We start from the raw sequence: 22,899 nt of genomic DNA on the forward strand, positions 1-22,899 counted from the left end.
TTCGGTCCGGTGTTCCCGAAGAACCTCAGATAACCAGGGGTTAGAGGGAGTAGCGCGTGCTGGCCTGGAGGAGAGGGGGCAGATAATGTCTAGAGAAGAGATTAGAGTGGAGCATAAGGTGTCCGTTGCGGTATTCACATCCAGAGATGAGAATTGTGAGGGTGGGGGAAGAGAGGATGACACGGCAGAGGAAAGATGGGAGGGGGAAAGTGAGCGCAGGTTTCGTCTGAAAGTGACTGGTGGTGGGGGTGGTGGTGCAGGGGTAGAGAGTTGTAGACTGAAAGTAATGAGGAAATGATCTGAAACGTGGAGAGGTGTCACCAGGATGTTTTCTGTGGTGCAGTTGCGTGTGTAAACCAGGTCCAGTTGGTTGCCTGATTTGTGAGTACCTGTGGTGATGAGTCGTTTGAGATCGAAAGAGGCTAGGAGTGAGGTGAAGTCTGTTGCATGTGGCTTTTCGAGATGAATGTTGAAGTCACCGAAGACTAGAAGTGGGGTGCCGTCCTCAGGGAAAGTGGACAGCAGCACATCCAGCTCATCTACAAAGTTACCCAGCTGACCTGGGGGGCGATAAATGACTACAATATGGATTTTAATGGGAGTTGTAAGTGTAATAGCATGATATTCAAATGAGTTGTTGTTGCATAGAGAAGAGAGCGTGGAGTATTTGCAATTGTTAGAAACGAGAAGCCCTGTACCCCCACCTCTCCCAGACTGGCGAGGGGAGTGGGAGAAGGAGAAATTGCTAGAGAGAGCAGCAGGGGTTGCTGAGTCTTCTGGACGAATCCAGGTCTCAGTCAGCCCCAAGATACTAAGAGTAGAATGAGATGCAAAGGCTGGAATGAAGTCAGCTTTATTGACTGCTGACTGACAATTCCATAGACCCACGGAAAGAGAGAGAGGAGTGTGTGAGGATGTGAGGATGGGACGCAGATTGGCAGTATTGCGCTGTCTATTGCGCGTGATGAAAGGACGTTGCCGAGAGATAACAGGAATGTATTGAAAGCACATATTGATTAAGGTGAACAGGTAGTTATTTAGGAAAAACTGCATTTTTTGGGGTTTGGGGGGGCCCAGCGCGGGGGGGGAGTGGCCCCCGGGGACCAAACGAAATTTTTCCTTAGAAGTCTAGTGGGGCTACATGCCCACCAAATTTCATGTTCCCCGGTGTTTCGGTGTCCCTGGTATGGTTGACGAAAAATGTACGGGGGCCCCAGCGCGGGGGGGGGAAGTGGCCCCCGGGGACCAAATGAAATTTTTCCGTAAAAGTCTAGTAGACCAACATACCACAAAAATGTCTTCATCCTCGGTGCCACGGTTCAGGTAGTTATTTAGGAAAAACTGCATTTTTTGGGGTTTGGGGGGGCCCAGCGCGGGGGGGGAGTGGCCCCCGGGGACCAAACGAAATTTTTCCTTAGAAGTCTAGTGGGGCTACATGCCCACCAAATTTCATGTTCCCCGGTGTTTCGGTGTCCCTGGTATCGTTGACGAAAAATTTACGGGGGCCCCAGCGCGGGGGGGGAAGTGGCCCCCGCGGATCAAACGAAATTTTTCCGTAAAAGTCTAGTAGACCAACATACCATAAAAATGTATTCATCCTCGGTGCCACGGTTCAGGTAGTTATTTAGGAAAAACTGCATTTTTTGGGGTTTGGGGGGGCCCAGCGCGGGGGGGGAGTGGCCCCCGGGGACCAAACGAAATTTTTCCGTAAAAGTCTAGTAGACCAACATACCATAAAAATTTCTTCATCCTCGGTGCCACGGTTCAGGTAGTTATTTAGGAAAAACGGCATTTTTTGGGGTTTGGGGGGGCCCAGCGCGGGGGGGGATTGGCCCCCGGGGACCAAACGAAATTTTTCCTTAGAAGTCTAGTGGGGCTACATGCCCACCAAATTTCATGTTCCCCGGTGTTTCGGTGTCCCTGGTATCGTTGACGAAAAATGTAAGGGGGCCCCAGCGCGGGGGGGGAAGTGGCCCCCGGGGACCAAACGAAATTTTTCCGTAAAAGTCTAGTAGACCAACATACCATAAAAATTTCTTCATCCTCGGTGCCACGGTTCAGGTAGTTATTTAGGAAAAACTGAATTTTTGGGGGTTTGGGGGGGCCCAGCGCGGGGGGGGAGTGGCCCCCGGGGACCAAACGAAATTTTTCCTTAGAAGTCTAGTGGGGCTACATGCCCACCAAATTTCATGTTCCCCGGTGTTTCGATGTCCCTGGTATCGTTGACGAAAAATTTAAGGGGGCCCCAGCGCGGGGGGGGAAGTGGCCCCCGGGGACCAAACGAAATTTTTCCGTAAAAGTCTAGTAGACCAACATACCATAAAAATGTCTTCATCCTCGGTGCCACGGTTCAGGTAGTTATTTAGGAAAAACTGAATTTTTGGGGGTTTGGGGGGGCCCAGCGCGGGGGGGGAGTGGCCCCCGGGGACCAAACGAAATTTTTCCTTAGAAGTCTAGTGGGGCTACATGCCCACCAAATTTCATGTTCCCCGGTGCTTCGGTGTCCCTGGTATCGTTGACGAAAAATTCAGTAAGGTGACAAAAAAAAAAAAAAAAAAAACTTTGACAATCCCTATATGACCGCTTTCGCTAGCTACGCTAGCGGCGGTCATAATAATGTGAAACAGGTGGCACAGACAGCAGACATACACACATTAAATTACCATAAAGTACCATTAAATATCCATATTGACTTTTTAGGTAAATCCATAAATGTGTTTAGACAAGCAGCAGCATTCTGTCTTTTTACTGTTAAAATACCATTTCACACATCAGAACTAAAATACCAGTAAACTCTGTTATATCAATCAACAGAAATGATCTTTAAATGCTGCACTGTTTTCTTCATCTGCCTGAGTGAGGAGAAGTGCTTAAGTTTTACTCTCTGTCTAATCTGGCAACGCTGTTTAACTTCTGATTGACAGGCATAAGGGGCTCACAGAACAAATTTTTGCTTTTAAAAATGAGACACAATTTGTTCATTGTAGAAATGACCAAATAAAATGACAAACATCCGGTTTCTTTCTCAACTGTTCAATTATGACATGACCGCGAGGATACTTGCCGAGACGTGTATTTAGATGGGTATTTTGACATAATTTGGTGTGCATGTGTCAACTGTGATCCGTTGCACCCCTAGTAGATGCTCAGTGTGATAAACTCCCGATTCCCAAGACCATATAACTGCATGACGTAAATTACGTGAAATGCACGTCATCAGATTTTAATTGTCTGAAGGACAATATGTAACCTGAGACGCTCTAGTGCAGGGGTTTTCAAACTGGGGGCCGCGGCCCCCTGGGGGGCCGCCAGGGGGCGCCAGGGGGGCCACAACAAGTTGGAAAAAAAATGTGTTAATATGATTATTGTTATAAAATAACATTTTAATAATTTGTTGCATAGCCTATCTGAACATTATACTTTTAATGCTAATCTTTTAGAGATGAACTGATTGATCGGCTGGTGACCAGAATTGGCTGATTTTCACGTGATTTTCAGTCTGACATAATGCCGATTCAAATGCACTCGGGCGCCGCATGATTAACATCGCGCAACATCAGCATCACACGTGCACACAGAACGCACATGTAGGAAACCTTGTGAATTACGGCCGTTTCAGACCGCGAGCGGCACGTGAGTAGCGCAAATTTTTTTCGCCGTGCATGTTCAGTGAGTGCATTCACACCGCGAGCAGGAGCAGCGCGTGAGCGTCAAGCAGGAGCGTCGCGTGCCGTGAGCAGTATGAAGCGGAGGGTTTCGGCGCCGTCTATTTTTGCCGCGCTGCTCACGCTCAATTAAAGCGAAAGCACACTTTTGATGGACAAAATAAATATGATTTCACACAAAAAGTACCAAAAATGCACATAATTTGCATGTATAGTGAGTTTTAACAAGAACTTCAGTAGGCTTCAAGAAAATGAAGACTCAAAAATATTTATAGAAAATGTACCCATTTAAACTTTTTATTAATCAGTTTGGATAAAAGTGGTGTTTTATAAAATATATATATATAGAAAATAAATATTTGTGTGTGCTGTAAAGTGGTTAGAAAAAATTTAATCAGAATCGGCTAAAATCTGTATCTGCAGGTCAAACTCAATGACAAATCGGAATTGGCCTTGAAAATTGTAATAGGTTCATCTCTATAATCTTTCTGATTGGCTGGTATCAAACACCATCACATAATCTGATGTTCACCTAGATGTTTTATTTATTTATTTATACATTTGCCATAGTATTGTAGATGGGTTCAATAACCCATCCTGCAAAAGGGGGGCCTTGGCCAGAACCTAGTGGTATTTGGGGGGCCTTGTCATGGAAAAGTTTGGGAACCCCTGCTCTAGTGGAGTCTTAACTCCTACAGGCGAAGAATGTGACTGAAGTGGGGGCACGGCGTCACACATCTCCTGACATTTTACAGACTAACTCCTATTCTTAGTCCAAACACACACACTTTACAATCATATTCTCAAACACACGCTGAACAGACATGTGGCTCCTGAAGACAAAGAAGCTGATGACGTGCATTTCAGGCATCTATTTATGGCTTTGGTGACACGCTGTGCCATGTCATCACGCCATACGCTCAGCCAATTGACTTGCCGCATGTATACACTTGAAAATTTAAACGCATGAAATTTAAACCCTGATTTAAGAAAATTGTTCATACATATGCATGATATTGATGGAAAAAAGAACAGAACTTCACATAATGTTACACAAATAATGTTAATATAAAATATGTAAAAAAAAACAACATGTAGGCTTATATGCAGTTTTAACAATACCATGTGTATCAATCTAGAACATGTTTGATGCATTGGTGAATCAATTATTCCCCAAACCTAATAAGAAGCATTGCTACTTTAACACTCATATCAGTGTATGTGCTTACCTTAATGGTGACGCTACGTCCAGGGCTGTTGTCGTGCATGAAGACTCGCAGCATATGTGGGATGAGTTGTGGCAGGTAGAGTTTGAATTCTCCACCTAGAGCCACCACTATCTGCTCAATCAGCAAAATAATGGTGTTCTGCATGGGATTGTTTGGAGTCCAGTATTCCTGTAGAAGAGAAAACACCATATCCCAGTGTTCCCTACATGAGTTTGTTTTTACAGTGGGGGCCAACATCTCCCCCAAGTTTTATGTTATGTTATGAAATATGTTTTGGTTTTTTAATAATAAAACACTATTTATACAAACAAATAAAACTCCTAATTGCATTTAGGGAAGCAAGTCGATTTAGCTGTCCAACTAATCCTGACTGCTTTGATTCTGCCTCCAATCAGTTAAACCAATTCATCAAAAAAAAGAATCAAGTGATTCATTTGCAGAACACATTGAGCTATATGTTCCTTATAGCACTCTTTTAACAAAGCTACTTAATAGAAAGTTGTGTTGTCAGTATCAGTGGTGTGCCGTCAGAGCCAGCAGGGCCTTCTCTGCTGGCCCTGTCAAAATCAAAAATATATATATTTTTCATAATTAAATTAAATTAAATTATTGTGTGTCTGAACATGTCTAAATTCAAGTATATCAGTACGTTACGATTATATTCCCAGAAAGAAAGAATATGGTTATTTTTTGTGAGTCTGAGCTGGATTTTCCATATGTCATCTAAACGCAGCTCCATGGACCAGCACTAGTAGTATAGCTAGCCTTCCGTTGAAGCTGCCATTTTCCATTTGATCATAACTTTGACTGACGTGTGTTATCAGCCAATCAAATTGTGATGCGTAGTGAAAGAACGCCCCAGAGGCCCAGCGATGTGTCGACGGCTAGCCCGCGCTGATGTCATCAACATGGGTGGGGGGAGGTTGCTATTTAATGTTAAATCAGATAGAATACATGTGTACAATAACAATTTTCATGAAAAATAACATTATGATGTCCAGAAATCAATTTCAATAGTGCATTGGGTCATTTTGGGTACATTTAAGAATTTCTACGCGACTAAATGCATTGAGTAGTGTTGATCGTTACTGAAGGCCCTGACTGAAACGCTACGCTACTGGTCAGTATATTACTGCATATATTAATAATGTTTTTTTCGCAGCAGTTTTTCTCTCTCATTACACACAGTTAAAAAATTCAAAAACGAATTAAAATAAATAAATTAACAAATAACTAGCAAATTAATTAAATTATTTTTGTACTGTGGCATTGCAAGTTCAACAGCGATGATGAATAGCAGTGAAAAAAAATTGGAATTGGGAGTTGTGATTATGCGAGTGGAAAGAGTGAATCGAGTACTTCATAAAGCTCCTAATATTCTCTACTTGTTGAGTACTAAGACAGCCACAAAAGGACAAAGTGTCAAAGAATCTAGGGGCCTATTGACACTTGTCACTTAATGTATTTTTACTAATCAGATAAACTTCCGTTAAAACAGCTAAAACGGTTTCATTTACACTTTTCCACATACTGTAAATGTGTCTCCACAAAAAGAACACAAATCAGATCTTCAATTCACACGATATATGTAAATTCAAGAGTTCACATTACTGAACGCAACAGTCTGGTGACATCAGCACTGGTGAAAGAATATAGTGGTCACCACTTTTAAAGGGGTCATGAATTGAGAAATCAAAATTTTCTCTGATCTTTTGACATTTAAGAGGTCATTGTTCTATAAAAATATCCTGTTTCTTGTTAGTCCAGCTTTTAATGAAACCTAGCTCAGAAAACGACTTGCTTCTGATTTTGTCACATTATTACATCATAGTGTAACGAAAGACTGCCTCTGCAGAAGAAGATCAATGCCTCCTCCTACATCATTTCCTCTTTAGCCCCGCCCAACGATTTGCGCACGTCATGTTCAACTATGTAACAAGATATTTTTCAAATTCAGAAGTTTTCAAAACAATTCCACCTATGTTATTCCCTTAACTAAGACGAGTTGATACATACCTCTCTCGTCTCAATCGCTCTGGCGCGCAGCGACACTTTGATAGCACTTAGCTTAGCCCACTTCATTCATTAGGTACCAAATCTCTGTTTGCTTTCAAAGTGTCGCTGCACACCAGAGCGATTGAGTGCACGCACTGAGACGAGAGGTATGTATCAACTCGTCTTAGTTAAGGGAATAACAGTTTAATATGAAAAAACGGTGGAGTGTTAAACTGTTCTGTTCACTGTTCATTCTATGAACTTCATAGAATTGAAATGTAGATGAAATGAAATGTAGATACAAATATTAATTTCATACAGCACATATTTTCCTGTAAGTTTTTACTTTCCATGTCCAATTTAGTTTTAATCCAACTGTCACATGTGCTGAGTGAGCAATCAGCAATCAAGCGTATGCAACAGTGCATCCCTAATTAAATGCACATTTTTGAGGCCTAATATTTTGTTTCAGTTGGAAAATGTGTGAATGAATCTCTCACCCGGATTAGTGTGAAGATATCATCCATGTACGGCCGGATGTGGATCTTGACAAAGCACACAACCATCCCCATCTGCTGGAAAAGGAACTGGAAAAATTTTTTGGGGATTAAAATTAGAGAAAGACACACAGAGAAATAGACAACAGAATATGTACAACCAAAACTAAATTACTAAAGAAATTCCAAAATCAGAAGTAGGCTACTCTACATGAGGTTGATTTGATGTCAGGTTCAAGTTAAAGAAATATTTTAGTTAAGGATATTTTTACTAACAAAATTAAATAATAAATCAAATAATAAACTCTTCAAATTCTCAAACTCTTAAATTCCCAAAAAGGCAGCTCAAATAATGAAAAAAATGTTAAATGCATTTTAATTTCCTCACATATTGAAGCATCAACTACATATTTTATAAAATAAAATGAAATGAAATACATTGTGTATATTTCATTATCAATCCAGTATAATCCTGTCATAATTAAATCTACATTTCAATGTCTGGTAACAATTTACAATGAGGTCTCATATGTTAAGAAAGCTGTTTATGTTAATGTTAAGTCATTAATTAATGTATTAACTAAGATGAACAAAAAATGAGCAATACATTTGTTGCAGTATTTATTCTTTTTTTTTTAATCTTTGTTAGTTAATAAAACTACAGCTGTGCATCGTTTGTTCATGTTAGTTCACAGTGCATTAACAGATACAGCTTTTGATTTTAATAAAGTATTAGTAAATGTTGAAATTAACATGAACTAAGATTAATAAATGCTGTAGAAGTATTGTTAATTCTTAATTCAGGTAAACTAAAGCAGTTAACTACGGTTAACGAACGAAACCATATTTTAAAGTGTTACCCAATTTCCAAATGATAAATCAATCATTTAAACCATCTCAAACAATAATATCAAATGCTCAAACCGACATTTCAGATCGCAAAATGCTCAAAATGACAACGCAAATGATAAATCAAATTAAAGGGTCTTTATTACCTTTATGGACGTGAACAGTATACCGTCCATTGACTTTCAATGGAGGGACAGAAAGCTCTCGGAATAAATCTAAAATATCTTAAGATGTCTTCAAAAGAGAAACGGAGGTCTTACGGGTTTGGAGTGACATGTGGGTGAGTCATTAATGACATAATTTTCATTTTTGGGTGAACTAACCCTTTAAAATGAGATATTCCCCTGAGACGTCAATCAAGGGCTATGGGGGGAGCTCGGCAACATGACTAGCCAGTGCAATGGATTTTTACAGTTATTTATTTGCCCTGTCCCAATTTGGGAAGACCAACTCACAATATTCCCGCACAGACCATCGAGGCATACTTAATGAATCCTGTTAATGCTGCAGAAAACGCAAAGTTGTTCTCTATGAAGATCGAGCTGCTGGCTACTTAATCTAGTTACTTATTCCATTTAGCCTGTGCTCGCCATCTATATGTCACACGACACTAACTGTATGGACCTTATAACAAGTCCATTGGGGCTAGACACAAAGCTAATCTAATGGTTAAACAAAATCCACAGTGAATTTTTTCAGTACCAATTTTTTAAAGACTCTAGATCATGTATTGCATGAAACTAACAATTCGGGGACAGCCTAAGCTCATGAATCACAATGATTCATTAAATGGCAAAAGTGCCAGAAGCGGGTCAAAACAGAGCTGCTCGTTTGAACCGCGAGCCACATGGAACATTTATCAGCTCGGCTCAAAACATACGGCAGCGTGAGCTTTGAGTCGGTCAGCGACCACTAAACAGAGCTGTGAGAAGAGCTCGAGTTCGGTACAGAGTTCTCCCACACAAACCACAAATCAAATGCCAGATGAAACAGCGCTGACATTCTCAACAACACTGATGTGGAAAACAGAATATGATACAGTTAGAATGCTTTTCAATCCACAAGTCGCCAACATTTACAATGATTCACTGCAGTAACACTAACTGAAACCATGGGATTGTGGCAGAAATGTGCGATATTCATAATTAATTTTATTCTATTATTAATGTACACGTTAAATTTATTAAAGGTAAAGGAGTAAGGGAATAAGTAGAGTAAGGGAATATAATTGCAGTATTTTTTGGTTACTAAGCTATAGCTTTTGTGCAATTGTATTCATAACAAAATACCAAAGCAACAAAAAGTTACTATTTTACCATGGTTGTGATGTGCAATGCATGGTTTTAACTGTGGTTAACATGATCCGAATACTATGGAAGACCAAATGTACCGCTATAAAAATGAGTAAAAAACAGATGCTACTGTTTTCGTTAATGAACATACATTTTAATTTGCATCTCAACTCAAGCTACTGCCATTCCACTCAAACTACTGTCAGAGACAAAACATGTAATATTAATTTGTGAAACGTTCACTCTTTGGCAAGTGTTTGTCATGTTCTGATAATAAAACCACAGTTAACAATCTGGTTTCTACAACTTTCACTCAGGAGCAAAAATCTGAAGAAAAAAAATGTATTTGGCCATAAGCTCCATCCATAGCCCTTGACTGACACTCCTTAAGGTGCATCTCATTTGAATTTGATTAATCTTTGTGATGTCAATTTAAGCATTGACTCTTTTGAGAACTAAATTATAGTTTAACTATGACAGGTTTATGCTGAATTGATACTGAAAATAAAATATCAAACACAAAGTTTGACCAGAAAAACTATGATGTTGGCTTGACGAAGCTTTGTCTAAAAGTTTTTAATTGTTTTAAAAGCTTTAAGTTTAAAAAAACAAAAAAACATCAGACCCTAAGAACACACATTATAAAACATTAGAACCCCAATAGACATTAGAAACTTCTAAGAGTCTTCTGTTTGTTGCAAAGAATTGTTAGCATGTTTCTAGCACGTTGTTAAGGATTGCTAGGATGCTTTAGGGTTTTACTAGATTGTTTTTAACATGCTAAGCAGTTTGCTGTTTTTTCAGTATTTAGCTAAGCATATGCGTTCATTGAAGTTGTTAAAGTGGGAATGATACAGAAGTTGCGATAGTCTTTTCTTCCCTATTGTGATGGATATCCGAGTATAATGCCTTCTCAAACTATAAAAATAGGTAGGAGTGGATTTTGTCCATCAGTAATTTATTGGATCATTGGATTGTTGTTGTTTGCTATTGCTACATTCTCATCTGAGTGGCAGGTTGGTAAACACGAGAAGAGAAAGGATGTCTTTGCAAGAGGGAAGGGAAGTTATTTTGATTAAAGATTACAGGACATGAATTTTAAACAAATACTGATGTGCAATGATAAATCATTTCTAATAAATACTGCACTATTCTATTGTCCAATTTAAGAAGCTGGATTTTGAAAGTGAAAGTCAAAAGTGAAAGTCTCAAATTTGTCTTTCAATTTTCTTTATTGAAACAATCTTGTGAAGTGTCCTCTTTATGTTGTGATTATGAGCTGGGTCATAACACCATAACAATAAATTCAAATGCTTTATATTGGAAATAAGACCAAAATATTGCAACCTGCACCTGCCCCCTTTATTAACTCTATAAACTGGGTTACTTTTTGAGTCAAGCAAAAACATCAAGCCAAAAGAAGCTTATTATTATAAGTGGACATAGTATTAGTTCAAGAGAGTGCTCTCTGTGAAGCAGTCTTCCAAGCATAAACAAAACACAGTGCATCTTTCAAAGGTGGTTTGGTTAAATGTGCTGGACATAACGAGTCTTTAGATGCTATAATATGACTTTTGTCAAAAATAGTGGATAATAGGGAGCGAGTTGTTCCGTACACACACAAAAATTAGGGGATTCAATCCAGTATTTAAAAGTAACTGTTGTTCCTGAAACTTTACAGTCTGTACTTAGTCTGTGTGTGTGTGTGTGTGTGTGTGTGTGTGTGTGTGTGTGTGTGTGTGTGTGTGTGTGTGTGTGTGTGTGTGTGTGTGTGTGTGTGTGTGTGTGTGTGTGTGTGTGTGTGTGTGTGTGTGTGTGTGTGTGTGTGTGTGTGTGTGTATGCGTGCGTGCGTGCGTGCGTGCGTGCAGCCATATTTAACTGTATTTTTATAACAGTTTATATTTCCCCAAATGAAGAAATCTCAAATACAAATGACAATTGTATTTATTATTTGACCATTTAAGAATTTGATTTATCAATTGAGAAGAGGTTTTTAAAATGTATCATTTTAATTTTATCAGGATAAAACTTCTATATCTAGGTTCAGCACAAATTCATCTCAGTCGATTTTAATTCAAACTGCTTTACAGATCAAATAATACACAAGTTTTAACAGAAGAATGAATTTAAATGCTTTTATAAAATAATTATCTTCCCATTTATGCTTTTAAATCCTTCAAAATTTAGCCCTTTTTTAATAGAGGGTCAAACTTATTTTTTCTGGTAGCTAACATTGTCATAAAAGATGTTGATTTAGCTTAACTTGTGCTGAACCCAGAATATTCCTTTAAAAAAAAACAAGCCTCATTGACTGATTGTCAGAGACGATACACCACAGTAATAGAAGGACACGTTATGTGTTGCAATGCCTTGGCAAAGCATCAACATGTTTTTGCACTTCTGTTTGATACATTTCTGATTTAATTTGATTTATGCTATAACGTTCAATTCTAAATATTTTTTGTACAAAGCATTACTTCATAAACAAAAGAGTGACCAGAGAGATCAACAGAAACTCATTGCACTGGAAAAGTACATTTACAGAACTGTACCTCTCTGATGCTGGCATCACACACTCTGATGACGTTGAGAAAGGTGGGCATAACCTGAGGCAGGAACTGCACACATTTCAGGCCAAGTGATTTGAAAATGAAGGTGACGGCCTGCACCACCATGGTGTGGTGATTGGACAGCGACGGGTCACGCAGGATACGCATCAGAGTCACTATGGCAACTGCTGGGTAAAACTCATCTAGTGGCAGGTTGCCCATGTTGACCAGCATCTCACTGGTACTGTAGTCAGCTTTTGAGAATAATAACATTCAAAATGTTAGATGGTAAAGAATATTTTGTATTCCCAAATCATTTCTAATGAATATTCTCTTTTTTTTTTTTAAAGATTGTTCTAAAAACAAAACTCAAAAAGAATTTAAATTCCTGAAAAGGATTTTTTTTTTTTTTTAATCAGCATAAACATAACCTCAAAAATTAGTATAACTTCCAACTTGTCTTAAGATGTTTATCATTTTATTGGGCCGTTAATATTAAGCATTACATAATATATGATATTAAGCATTACAACATAACACTAACTACATATAATATATATTATCATTACTAGGGATGAGAACAAGTACTCCAAAGTGGCAAAAATGATCGATAATGTAAACAATGATCAGTCATGATTATACGTGACATAATTTCTTCTTTCTGAATCAGAAAGTCAGCAACAACTCTAAAAAAACCTCTGAAATAATGAGTCAAAAAGGGACGCTGTTTTTAATTTAATAATTACGACATCTTTTTTGGCAGCATTCATCACATATAAGAGCACCCATACACAAAATGTGTTTACTCAGGCAGCACACACAATTTTTTCCCCTTAACAGTTTTCAAATATGTTTATTAAATATTCTTCCCCAATCTTGACAGAACATTATACTACAACTGCAATATATAGAATACTTTAATTCATGAATATATACGGTACAGTGCAAAAGCCTTCTGTGCTTTTGCAACAAAAATGTTTAAAGAATTGTAAGACATAAATTTGCAGTTCTTAAAATTATATATCGCAATACTGCTTTTTTCTCAGAATTAAAAGATATAAATTTGCAATTATGAAAAAGAAAAGAAAAAAAGTCCCAATTATCTTTTTAATTCTGTGGCGGAAACAAGCTAGGAAGGTGTCACTAGGAAATATTAGTTTACATTTCCAAACATTAATTTTGCTATTAATTGTACAAGTAAGATTTTTGTAAACATAAGGAGTCAGACAACAGACAGAATGGTCCACAAAAAGCTAAAGATTTAGTCGGTTTGGGATTACATAAAGAGACTGAATTCGTAAGATAATGATAATTCTTTTCATAATTGTCAACATCGCCAAGTCAATTTTCAGAAGTTTACCTGCAAAGATACCTTAAAAAGCTGTGTGCAGGTGTGCCTTGGACAAAAGCAGTCTAAAAGCCAGAATGTGGTTATACCAAATATCGATTTGACGGCATTGTAATTTGATCTTACGCAGTAGTGGCGCCAAAACTATGGGATAGCCTGTCAGTTAGTATTAGAAATGTTACAACAGTAGATCATTTTAAATCAAACCTTAAGTCTTATCTATTTGCCATTCTTTTAATCAATGTTGCAGTGTCACATTATTTGGTTTATTGTTTGTTAGTTGTCATTTCTTAAAGCCCCGATATACTTCAAGCAAAATTGAAGAATGAACTGATGTGACATCATTTCAAACAAAATCAGGCTGAAACGAAGTTCGTTTGGAGTTCATTTTTGGAGTTCGAAACAGCTTGCCGAAGTATATTGGGGCCTTTATTGTGTTTTATGCTATATTATGTCAGTAGTTTGATGTTTCAATTGGTGCTTTATAAATAAAGTGACATTGACTTAGTTAATAGAAGCTAATTGATAAACAAAATCTACTAAGAACATTATTTTTGAAAACATCCTCACATTATACATTTTTTCACAAGTGGCTAAAATGTTACACAGTACTGTAGCTTTGCAGGTAGATTTCTCCAATTGTCTTGGATATGCTGCCAAAGTTCTTATGGATTTAGTCTGTTTCAGTTTTCTTCTGTCTCTTAATGAGAGAGTTATTTTATATGTTAGAATTGAAGAAATAAAATATTAGTAATGAAAGTCTTCTAAATAGGCTACTGACCAAAATTATTCAAGATCCTGACAGCCGGTTATAAACTTTCTTCCTGCCCACCATTCACTGAGCTCACCTTCAGCATTAAACTTCCCATTGCTCTGTTATCACAATAAGAGGGTCAGCAGGCAGTTCTCAGCCTATGAGAAGATATTTTTCTTAAAGTGGGACAGGAGAAAAAGTACAGACCCAGACAGAGCTGCCCCAGACGGTGACCTTTACTTTAACCTAATGCATCACTGGAGAGATATCTATACTTCCTGCTGCATGCTTCTTTATGAGGCCCTGCTGTTAAAACTATTTATTCTCCCTGCACAACAGGAGATGAAAGTTTGAGCTGCTGGACACTGATACTCTGAAGGCCACGATTAATGAGGCCAGACACTTGCCATGAGGAGCTGTAATACATGACCCACTCAATCTTCAACCTTCGCTCATGGACCCACAGAACATTTTTAAGCTAATATTGTCATGTATAAGTGTCATGTGACTAGTACAGCTAAATGTTTGTGACTCTAGAGCCTAAATAAAATGGCATCAGAACGATGGTGATCTGGTGGCACATTGGCAGCTACAGTATACAGTATATGTAGTTACAGTATCTACCAGCTGGCAGGTGTCAATGGAGCAATGATAATCAAGAAAGCCTTAAAGGGTAACTCTCGCCAAATTGCAACCTAGGATCTTTTTGTTAATCTACCTGAGGCAAACTTTCATTTAAAAGCATAATTAGAATGGAAACGCCACTTTTAAGTTTGACCGTATTTTTGTTTTCGGTCAAATTGCCTTTTGAATGAGAGTGCTAGGTGCACTACTATGATAGCATCAAAATCGCTATTTTTAAAACACTAAGAAGGCTCGACACAACATGAAACTTTGCTCGAAGAATCCCCAGGGGCTCTACACATGAACTCGAGCACTGAGAACATTGTTTGTGTACACAGAGTTTACTAAAAATAAAGGTTTTGAACAACTGTTGTTGTTTCCGGCCGCCGGCATTTTGACAGTCGAAAATAGTCGGTCTCCAAATGCGAATGAACTGACTCTTAATTTTAGTACTGTTTCTTATATGAGGATCCTTTTTCTAATACAAGGTCAATATTGATTTTCACTAATGACAAAACAACAAATTATCCGTGAATTTATATGGAACTAAGCTTTAGGAGCTTTCCATCTTTACTCTCCTCCCTATTACATTGCATTCGGAGATCGACTATTTTTGACTGACAAAATGCCGGCGGACAGAAATACTAACTGATAAAGTGAGTCGTACAAAACCTTTCTTTTTAGTAAACTTTGTGTACACAAACAATGTTGTCAATGCTCGAGTTCATGTGTAGAGCCCCTGGGGATACTTCAAGCACAGTTTCATGTTGTGTCGAGCCTCCTTAGTGTTTTAAAAATAGCGGTTTTGATGCTATCATAGTCGTGCCCCTACCACTCCCATTCAAAAGGCATTTTGACCGAAAACGAAAATACAGTCAATCTTAAAAGTTGCGTTTCCATTGTAATTATGCTTTTACACGAATGTTTGACTCGGGTAGATTAACAAAAATAGCCTAGGTTGCAATTTGGCGAGAGTTACCCTTTAACTCCTTTGTTTTAAAAGTTCTACAAATTCATACAACTGCAACAGTAGTTTGACCCCAATATATATATATATATATTTTTTTTTTTTTTAAACTGAATTAACACTTTTTTGTACAAAGAAAAATTATATGGGTGGAAAACGAGTGATAATGATATGGGTGTAAAACGACTTATAAAAACAGCATTGTAATTTGATCTACTTTCATTATACCTTTAAAAGACTTTATTGTACTCAGGCAGAGTACGGAACTGCAACAAAAAAAAAGAAAATAAAAGGATGAAATGTTTGTACAAATCTTCGCGAAAGGCCAAACAATCTGTGAGCACGCTACCCAGGAGTACTGGCTGTCTTTCTGGAAAGAAAAGGATAAAATGAAGATGTGCTCTGTTTGCTCTGGAGAACGCGTGTGTTGGATGACCGGCCTCTTGTATGCATCTGTGATTAATTATGTTGATGTGAACTCACATTACTGTGCTGAGAACCCTCTGTGTCTAGATGTGCATGCTCAAACAAGCTATGGGTGCATATGATCACCTGAATCCTGGCTGGACTTGGACTCTGAGAGACTGACGGCCGAAGCATCACGAGACTGGTCAATCATACCGATGTTCACCTTGTGTTTGTAGGGATCCAGAGCTCCAAGCAAACCTAACACACGTATAGCCTAACAAAAGTGACAGAAGCACAACTTCAACTTAAAAATGGAAATGGTTTCGTATTCTAGTGTACAAGTGCAATACATTTTTTAAAGCAAATTCCATCTTCTATAGAGAGTAATTGTATTAAACAATTATTAATGATCAAACAAAAGTTTCATAATTTAAGATCTGTTCTACTGATAACCAAATTATAGTAACATTTTAATGATTTACCAAAAGTAATTTGTAAGAAAATTGAATGAGATTTTCCCTTGTAAAAGCATAAATTCCCCCATTAAAAAAGTATAGTCACATTCAATTTTCTTAATTTTTATACAAATTGTATTGACAACATTCATCAAGCTAAAAAATAAAATTAAAAAAACACTATTAAAAACATAATTTTATCAAAACCAACAAACCAACATTTGGTCCCAAACTATCTAGCCCCGAATAAGAAATCGCTGAATTTATGCTAAATGTGTAACCCCATTATCCATTCTTATTTTTGTTTTATTTATTGCACACGTTTTTAAGGTTAATCAATGATCATTGCTGAAATAATAAAAATAAAAATAAATAAAACAACTAAACTTTGACCTGAGGTGGAATTTCCTACATTGAACCCAAATTTATGGAATGTGATATTCAATTACACGAATAGAAATCAATACCTCTCTCCTAATCCCCTGGTTCTGTTCTGTCTTCAGGAAGTTGAGTAGCACCTCCAGTAGAGATGGGTACTTCCTGTATGGCTCCACCACATACCCAGTACTGGCTACTTGTTGACCCAAAGTCCAAAGTGCCACCTGGTGGAACAGAAGACAATAGTGCGTTATTGTGTATTACCAAATATTCATAATAGGTGTTTGGCTATCATGATGATTTTAATAGGTTTTGTGTTTGGTCTTTAACATTTCTAAATGCTGCATCATTACATTACTTCACTATCTTTTTCCACTATTTCCTGACAGTGTATGAGAAATATATATTGTTGGATATAAATGACAGTGAAAAACATGTCACATTATTTTTTATTCGATTTTACTGTTTTATTTCTCAATACATTAAACATCGAAGCTATTCTGCAACAATTAATTTGTTGAAATGATGGTTTCTCTGAGACAGAAAAAAAAAGTAAAGCATTTTTTATTTTATTTTTTAGAACAAATGCATAAATATCAAGATAATAAATATCATCCAAATAATTAAAGATATCCAAATATTTTTTAGCAACATTGGTCAGCTTTGTGTGTCGAAATATGTACTGTAGGTGAAAATCTTTTTTTCCCTACATAAATCACTTGCGTCTCAGAGTGTGCAAACGAAACGCAATAAACGCTGTTATTTTATCTTGCGTTTAGATGCCTGGTGTTTGGGAATGCAATCATGTGAGACACTTCTGGGAGGGAATTACCCCCAAATCATTTTGATGACAGACTTTGGCTCAGGCATTTCAGAATGATCAAATCAACATTTAAGATGCTGCGCAATGAAATTAGTCCGCTGGTTTAGTTATCCAGTCACATCCACTGTTGAGGCGAAGTCACTTGAGTTTTTTGTTGCATATCGAGGAATTTAGCTGGTAAATGTATTTTACTATAAATGTATTTTCTATATACTGTACGTTTTTTTATGTGCATTTTTAGTATTCTTGTCGTTCCATCTAGTATTTTTGAATACGATATATCAAAATGCGCATAAAAATAGTTGAAAACGGCTATTGTCAGAGGGGTTACTGAGATGAAGTGAGCTGTATTCAGCTGGTCATCTGATCTCAATATGCTTGTCTTCATGAGGTTACCTGCTACTTGTAAATTCTAAAAGTAAAGTCTTTATCATGTGAGTATGCATGATTTTAAACCTTTTTAAACAAAAGTACTGTACATTTCTTTTTTTGCTTTTTTTTTTCAATAAGGAAATATTACGGAGTGCACTTTTAAGCTGTTTTATTGAGAAAATGACTTTTAAAGATTGATCTAAAAAGACAAAAAGACCCAGACACAGTCCAAAGAAGGTAAAGTATTTAGTTACATGAGCTTCTGTGAACCTCAGGCAACCTAAAACATCCAAACTCTACAACACTCCTGATTGCTAAAGCAGAATCTCTCAACGTCACACCAAGAATGAAAGCCTTGTGTAAAGTTTTGTAAATGTTGAAGACATCTGACCGCACCTCATAACGGGTCTATAAAACCTTTCAGACTTAAAGTGTGCACTCTAGACTGCCTCCAAATATTATTGAAGTATGCAAGTATGTCAGAATGTTTCCATTGTTGTTATGGAGAAGGGAAAGTAAAGTGCCTTTAATAACCCATAATGCTTTGTATAGGACAAAAACCAAACTGCTTCAGAGGCAAGAAAATAGATGTGCATATTTTTTTAATTTATTTACAGAAAATACTTTTTTCTGTTAAGAACAGCATAAGCTTACCCCCAAATTGAGACAAAAAGAAAATGATATTATAGCTACACTGTGTTTCTAAAAAAAGAATAAAAAAACATTTTATAAGTTAAAAAAAACTCTTCCATTCAAACCATGTCTTTCCTTTACCCAAATACACTTTGATCAACCTATAATAACGTTTTACATTTTAGAGCTGTTAGGACAGATTTTGCTGGTTGGCTGAAATTACAATTGGCTACCCTCCAAGCACCAGGGAATTATAGGTAGCACTGTTGCTCTTCTGTATGGACCAGGTTTTTAAGAATACTGAGCAGGTGTTGATATATAAATGTCTAGATCATATATTAATGAGCTAAAGGTTGTGACATCTAAAACATGAGTTTTGAATCATTTTTGCAGTTTAGCTTTAATAAATGGTCAATAATTTGATAAAGAGCCATCCTTGACATATAACATTGAAAGCATACAAAATAAATTTTCTGAAACAGTATTGAGAGAGTTTGGTCCAATCTCACTAGCCGTGTTTCCACTGTCTGGCCAAAAGTGAGCGTGCAAATGCGTGCTAGGGCTAGTTGCATTTCCACTGTCACTTCCACACACCCCTGGATTTCTCATGAGCTCCCTCTGTTGCTCTGGCAGAAAGGATAACAGTATAGTGAGGTGGGAGAGATCGCACAAACCTCCTCAGATCGCATAATTTCGTGGAAAATTAATAAATGCTCACGCTTTCTAAAGAAATGTGACAAACCTATTTTATCATAAATTTGATCCTGTCTCCCCTCTACTGTCTCTTCCCCTGCGAAGACCTCCTTCCCTTCCCTTTACCTCTGTACAGTGTTAATGGAGATGATGATTTTGTAATTATACTGCCTTGATTAATGCTTGAGTTGCTTTATATTGATGTAACCTAAGTAGTAATAATGCTTTTGCTTAAGTAGATGTATGTTACCCAATTACTAGTGCTGCACAGAAAATGTATTGTGTGATTTCACTATTATTAAGAAAACTACTTGCATGAAATATATGTATTGACTGATTTAGAGTGGAAAACACTTATGTATTAGAATAATAGTTTTTATGATAAATGGAAAATGTAGTAGTTAAAGTGTATGTTACAGACGATTAAGAGAAGAAAGAAGAGAAAAAGGGCTCGAAGATACTGGAAAGGAATGCACCGTAAAGAACTGAAGGCATTGGCGGAGGATTTGGCAGCACTCCATGTGATGACATCAGAAGAGAGTTTAGCACCAGCGATTGACCGTCTACGTATAAAAGACTGAGAGAGAGACTGGACTGACGGATACTGAATAGCGCAGTGTCCCTCGACGCCTGATACTAGCTGATTGTACCTTGATTGAAACTTATTTTTGTAACTTTACTTTTATATAACTTTTGTTAACTTTAATAAAACATATTATATTATTGGCAAGTTATTGTCTACCAGAGTAGTAATTTAAGAGCCTTAAGCAAGAACTGACCACAGGGAAGTCTGCTGAGCAAATTGTAAGTACTTTCTGAATGCTTATAGTTTTGTCCAGATTCGACTTTCCTTACCTACCTGAGAATAATAAATAAATAGGTAAAAGGTGTATAGATTAAAACACACACCATAAAACAACAGATAAAACGTTGTCGGGATAATTCCGGTTCAAACTCAGACAAGTAGTTTGTTGAGGGTTGGTTTGTAAAGAAGGACTACACGTCTGCGCACATATATTCAAACGAGCATACCTATAAACTAAACACGTAATATGCATGTGCACGCCATCAGTGTTCTCACAGGTTCGCGTTTTTAAAGTTTGCGCAGAGAGAACTTAAGGGTTTTCTGTTAGAACGGTGTCGTGTTAGCGGCACCTAAGTTAGCGGCCCCTAAGTTAATAACTAATGATCGTTGTGACGGAAGTGAATCAATCAAAACTAACTTTAGCTAGACAATAACTTCATTCTAGAGTTGCTGTAAAGCCAAAACAATCTCTGTTACTTTAATTTCCTATTATCACTGTAAAGCTGCTTTGAAACAATCTATATTGTTAAAAGCGCTATATAAATGAAGGTGACTTGTCTTGACTTCTTTTATGTGAAATGGTAAATACCAGTTTGATTCAGCATGATTGATGTTCACTCCTGATACAAATTAATAAATTACTGTCACTGTAAAATATTTTTTTGTAAAACACATGTCAAATATCAATGCTGGAATTTTAAATCTTTAAGTAAAGACCAAACGTTCGCTCCTGTCATGCTCATTTTGCGATCTAGATTGTTTTCAGTCAGCTGGTAAAATGGTGATGTCATTCTATGGAGGCGTGTTAAAGGCGGGCTTTAGGGTAGCGCTGCGGGGCTACTGGCCCGACAGTGGAAACCGAACTTGATTTTGAGCTCGGTGCTTGAGGCCCGAGGCTATTGGCCCTGCCTTTAGCCCTGGCTTGCACTGGCCCGACAGTGGAAAAGTGGCTACTGAGGTTAATGAAACTGCCAAATCTTAGATCACACTACCAAACGAAAAAATATAAAAATACAAGCATAACGATGGCCCTAAAGTTTAAAATGGGAATGAGCAAACCTGTCGCTTAGCTAATGAAGATGAGTCCTGCAGCATGTCCATGATGATGGGGAACAGCTCATCCATCCATTTCCTCATCTCCAGTCCACTCACCTGGAACATATTAAAGAAAGGGACATTTCAGCATTTCAAATGAACAAAATCAATGAGCTTTCAGGGTTGACTTTTTGAGTGTAATGTCATTTTGAATGTGAATCATCCAGGTGGCTCTAGTCCACTGTTTAATACCAACCGTAGTAGTCATATCTAACGTCACCATTTATCTGCTTTGGAAAAAACAATTCGCTCTTACACTTAATCCCTTTTCTCCAACCTCCTTCTTACCCATTATTACCCATTGTCCATAAACATTCTGTCTCTATGTTTGTCTTCTCAATAGAGCTACCCTGACCATTCTCCTGAAAGTTTCCTAAATATTGTGCAGCACTGAGTAGGAAGTAGACATGGTTATTTTAAAGGTACTGTAGATGATGTCTAAAGTTCAGGCTAGAAAATGATCCATTACCTGGGCAAGTTCTCCAATGGTAGCTAAAACACTGATAACGACTGCAGGGTTTGGATCAGGATCTTTCAGCTTTAAGATGAGGGCCTGTGTGAAGAACAAAATTGGATAAATACATCCCAAACATTTAGTCACACTTCAAGACCATCACAATATCTACATCCAGAAAAGGGACTGGCAAGTTATTAGATATGGGAATTTATAAAATTTACCTCAATAATTATGCTTAGTATAAAGTATTATTAATAGCAACAAAACTATTGATATAGCAAAAAATGAATAGCAAAAAAAACTGAACAAAAATTCTTAACACATTGTCAAACGACAGTAATTAATCCGTTGCTAAGCCCCACTTTGCAAAAAATTACTGACCATGACCAATCCTACATTATATGTTGACTATATTAAACAAGTTTTTCTCTTTTCTAATGAAAGTCTGTGTTTATCTAGTTTTACAAATGTTTAAAAAAATAAATAAGTTAAAACATTGTTTATAGGGCACTTTAAGAAAATAAATATTGATTCTTGAAAATTCATGCAGTGGATTAAACTGTGAAAAGTCCTCATTCTGAAATGAATATATACTATTAGTAGGAACACTAACATTTCTCGAATGTCAACTGCAGAAATTATCTTGGCTATTTTCCAAGTACAAACAAATAAACTTCCTGTTACAAAATTTCACAACACATTTGACAACATCCCTAAAACACATGCAGAGGTATTAAGGATGTGACTGTACCTTGAGAATGGGCTCCATGTATGGGCGGATGAGTCTGGGGGCATTAGACACCAAGTGACCCAACATGCGGGCACTTTGCTCTTTGTTTCGGCCCACACCGCTATGTTCCAGCTCAGTCAGGATCTGGACAATGTTTTATTGCATTGGACAGTACCAAGTTTGGCATTATTCAATTGTGTAACTACAGACACATTCATAACAGATGTGTGACAAAACAATTAATATTTGATCTAAACAGAGACTGTATCATATAATAAAA

The 22,899-nt window shown here is 37.3% G+C and overlaps 1 protein-coding gene across 1 annotated transcript in view; it reads right to left on the reverse strand.

Annotated features, from left to right (window-relative positions):
• Nucleotides 1–22,899, reverse strand: part of mtor (mechanistic target of rapamycin kinase) — a 243,218-nt gene that overhangs the window by 193,711 nt on the left and 26,608 nt on the right. Inside the window, exons 14-21 of the mRNA XM_082187716.1 lie at nt 22,641–22,763; nt 21,902–21,985; nt 21,397–21,489; nt 17,101–17,235; nt 16,323–16,452; nt 12,081–12,331; nt 7,390–7,476; nt 4,895–5,062 (exon numbers count right to left, since the gene is read on the reverse strand). Coding sequence (XP_082043842.1) covers nt 4,895–5,062; nt 7,390–7,476; nt 12,081–12,331; nt 16,323–16,452; nt 17,101–17,235; nt 21,397–21,489; nt 21,902–21,985; nt 22,641–22,763 — 1,071 coding nt within the window. The remainder of the gene's footprint in view (nt 1–4,894; nt 5,063–7,389; nt 7,477–12,080; nt 12,332–16,322; nt 16,453–17,100; nt 17,236–21,396; nt 21,490–21,901; nt 21,986–22,640; nt 22,764–22,899) is intronic.

Source organism: Leuciscus leuciscus, assembly GCF_965113295.1.
Source record: "Leuciscus leuciscus genome assembly, chromosome: 13".
NCBI classification, from domain to species: domain Eukaryota; kingdom Metazoa; phylum Chordata; class Actinopteri; order Cypriniformes; family Leuciscidae; genus Leuciscus; species Leuciscus leuciscus.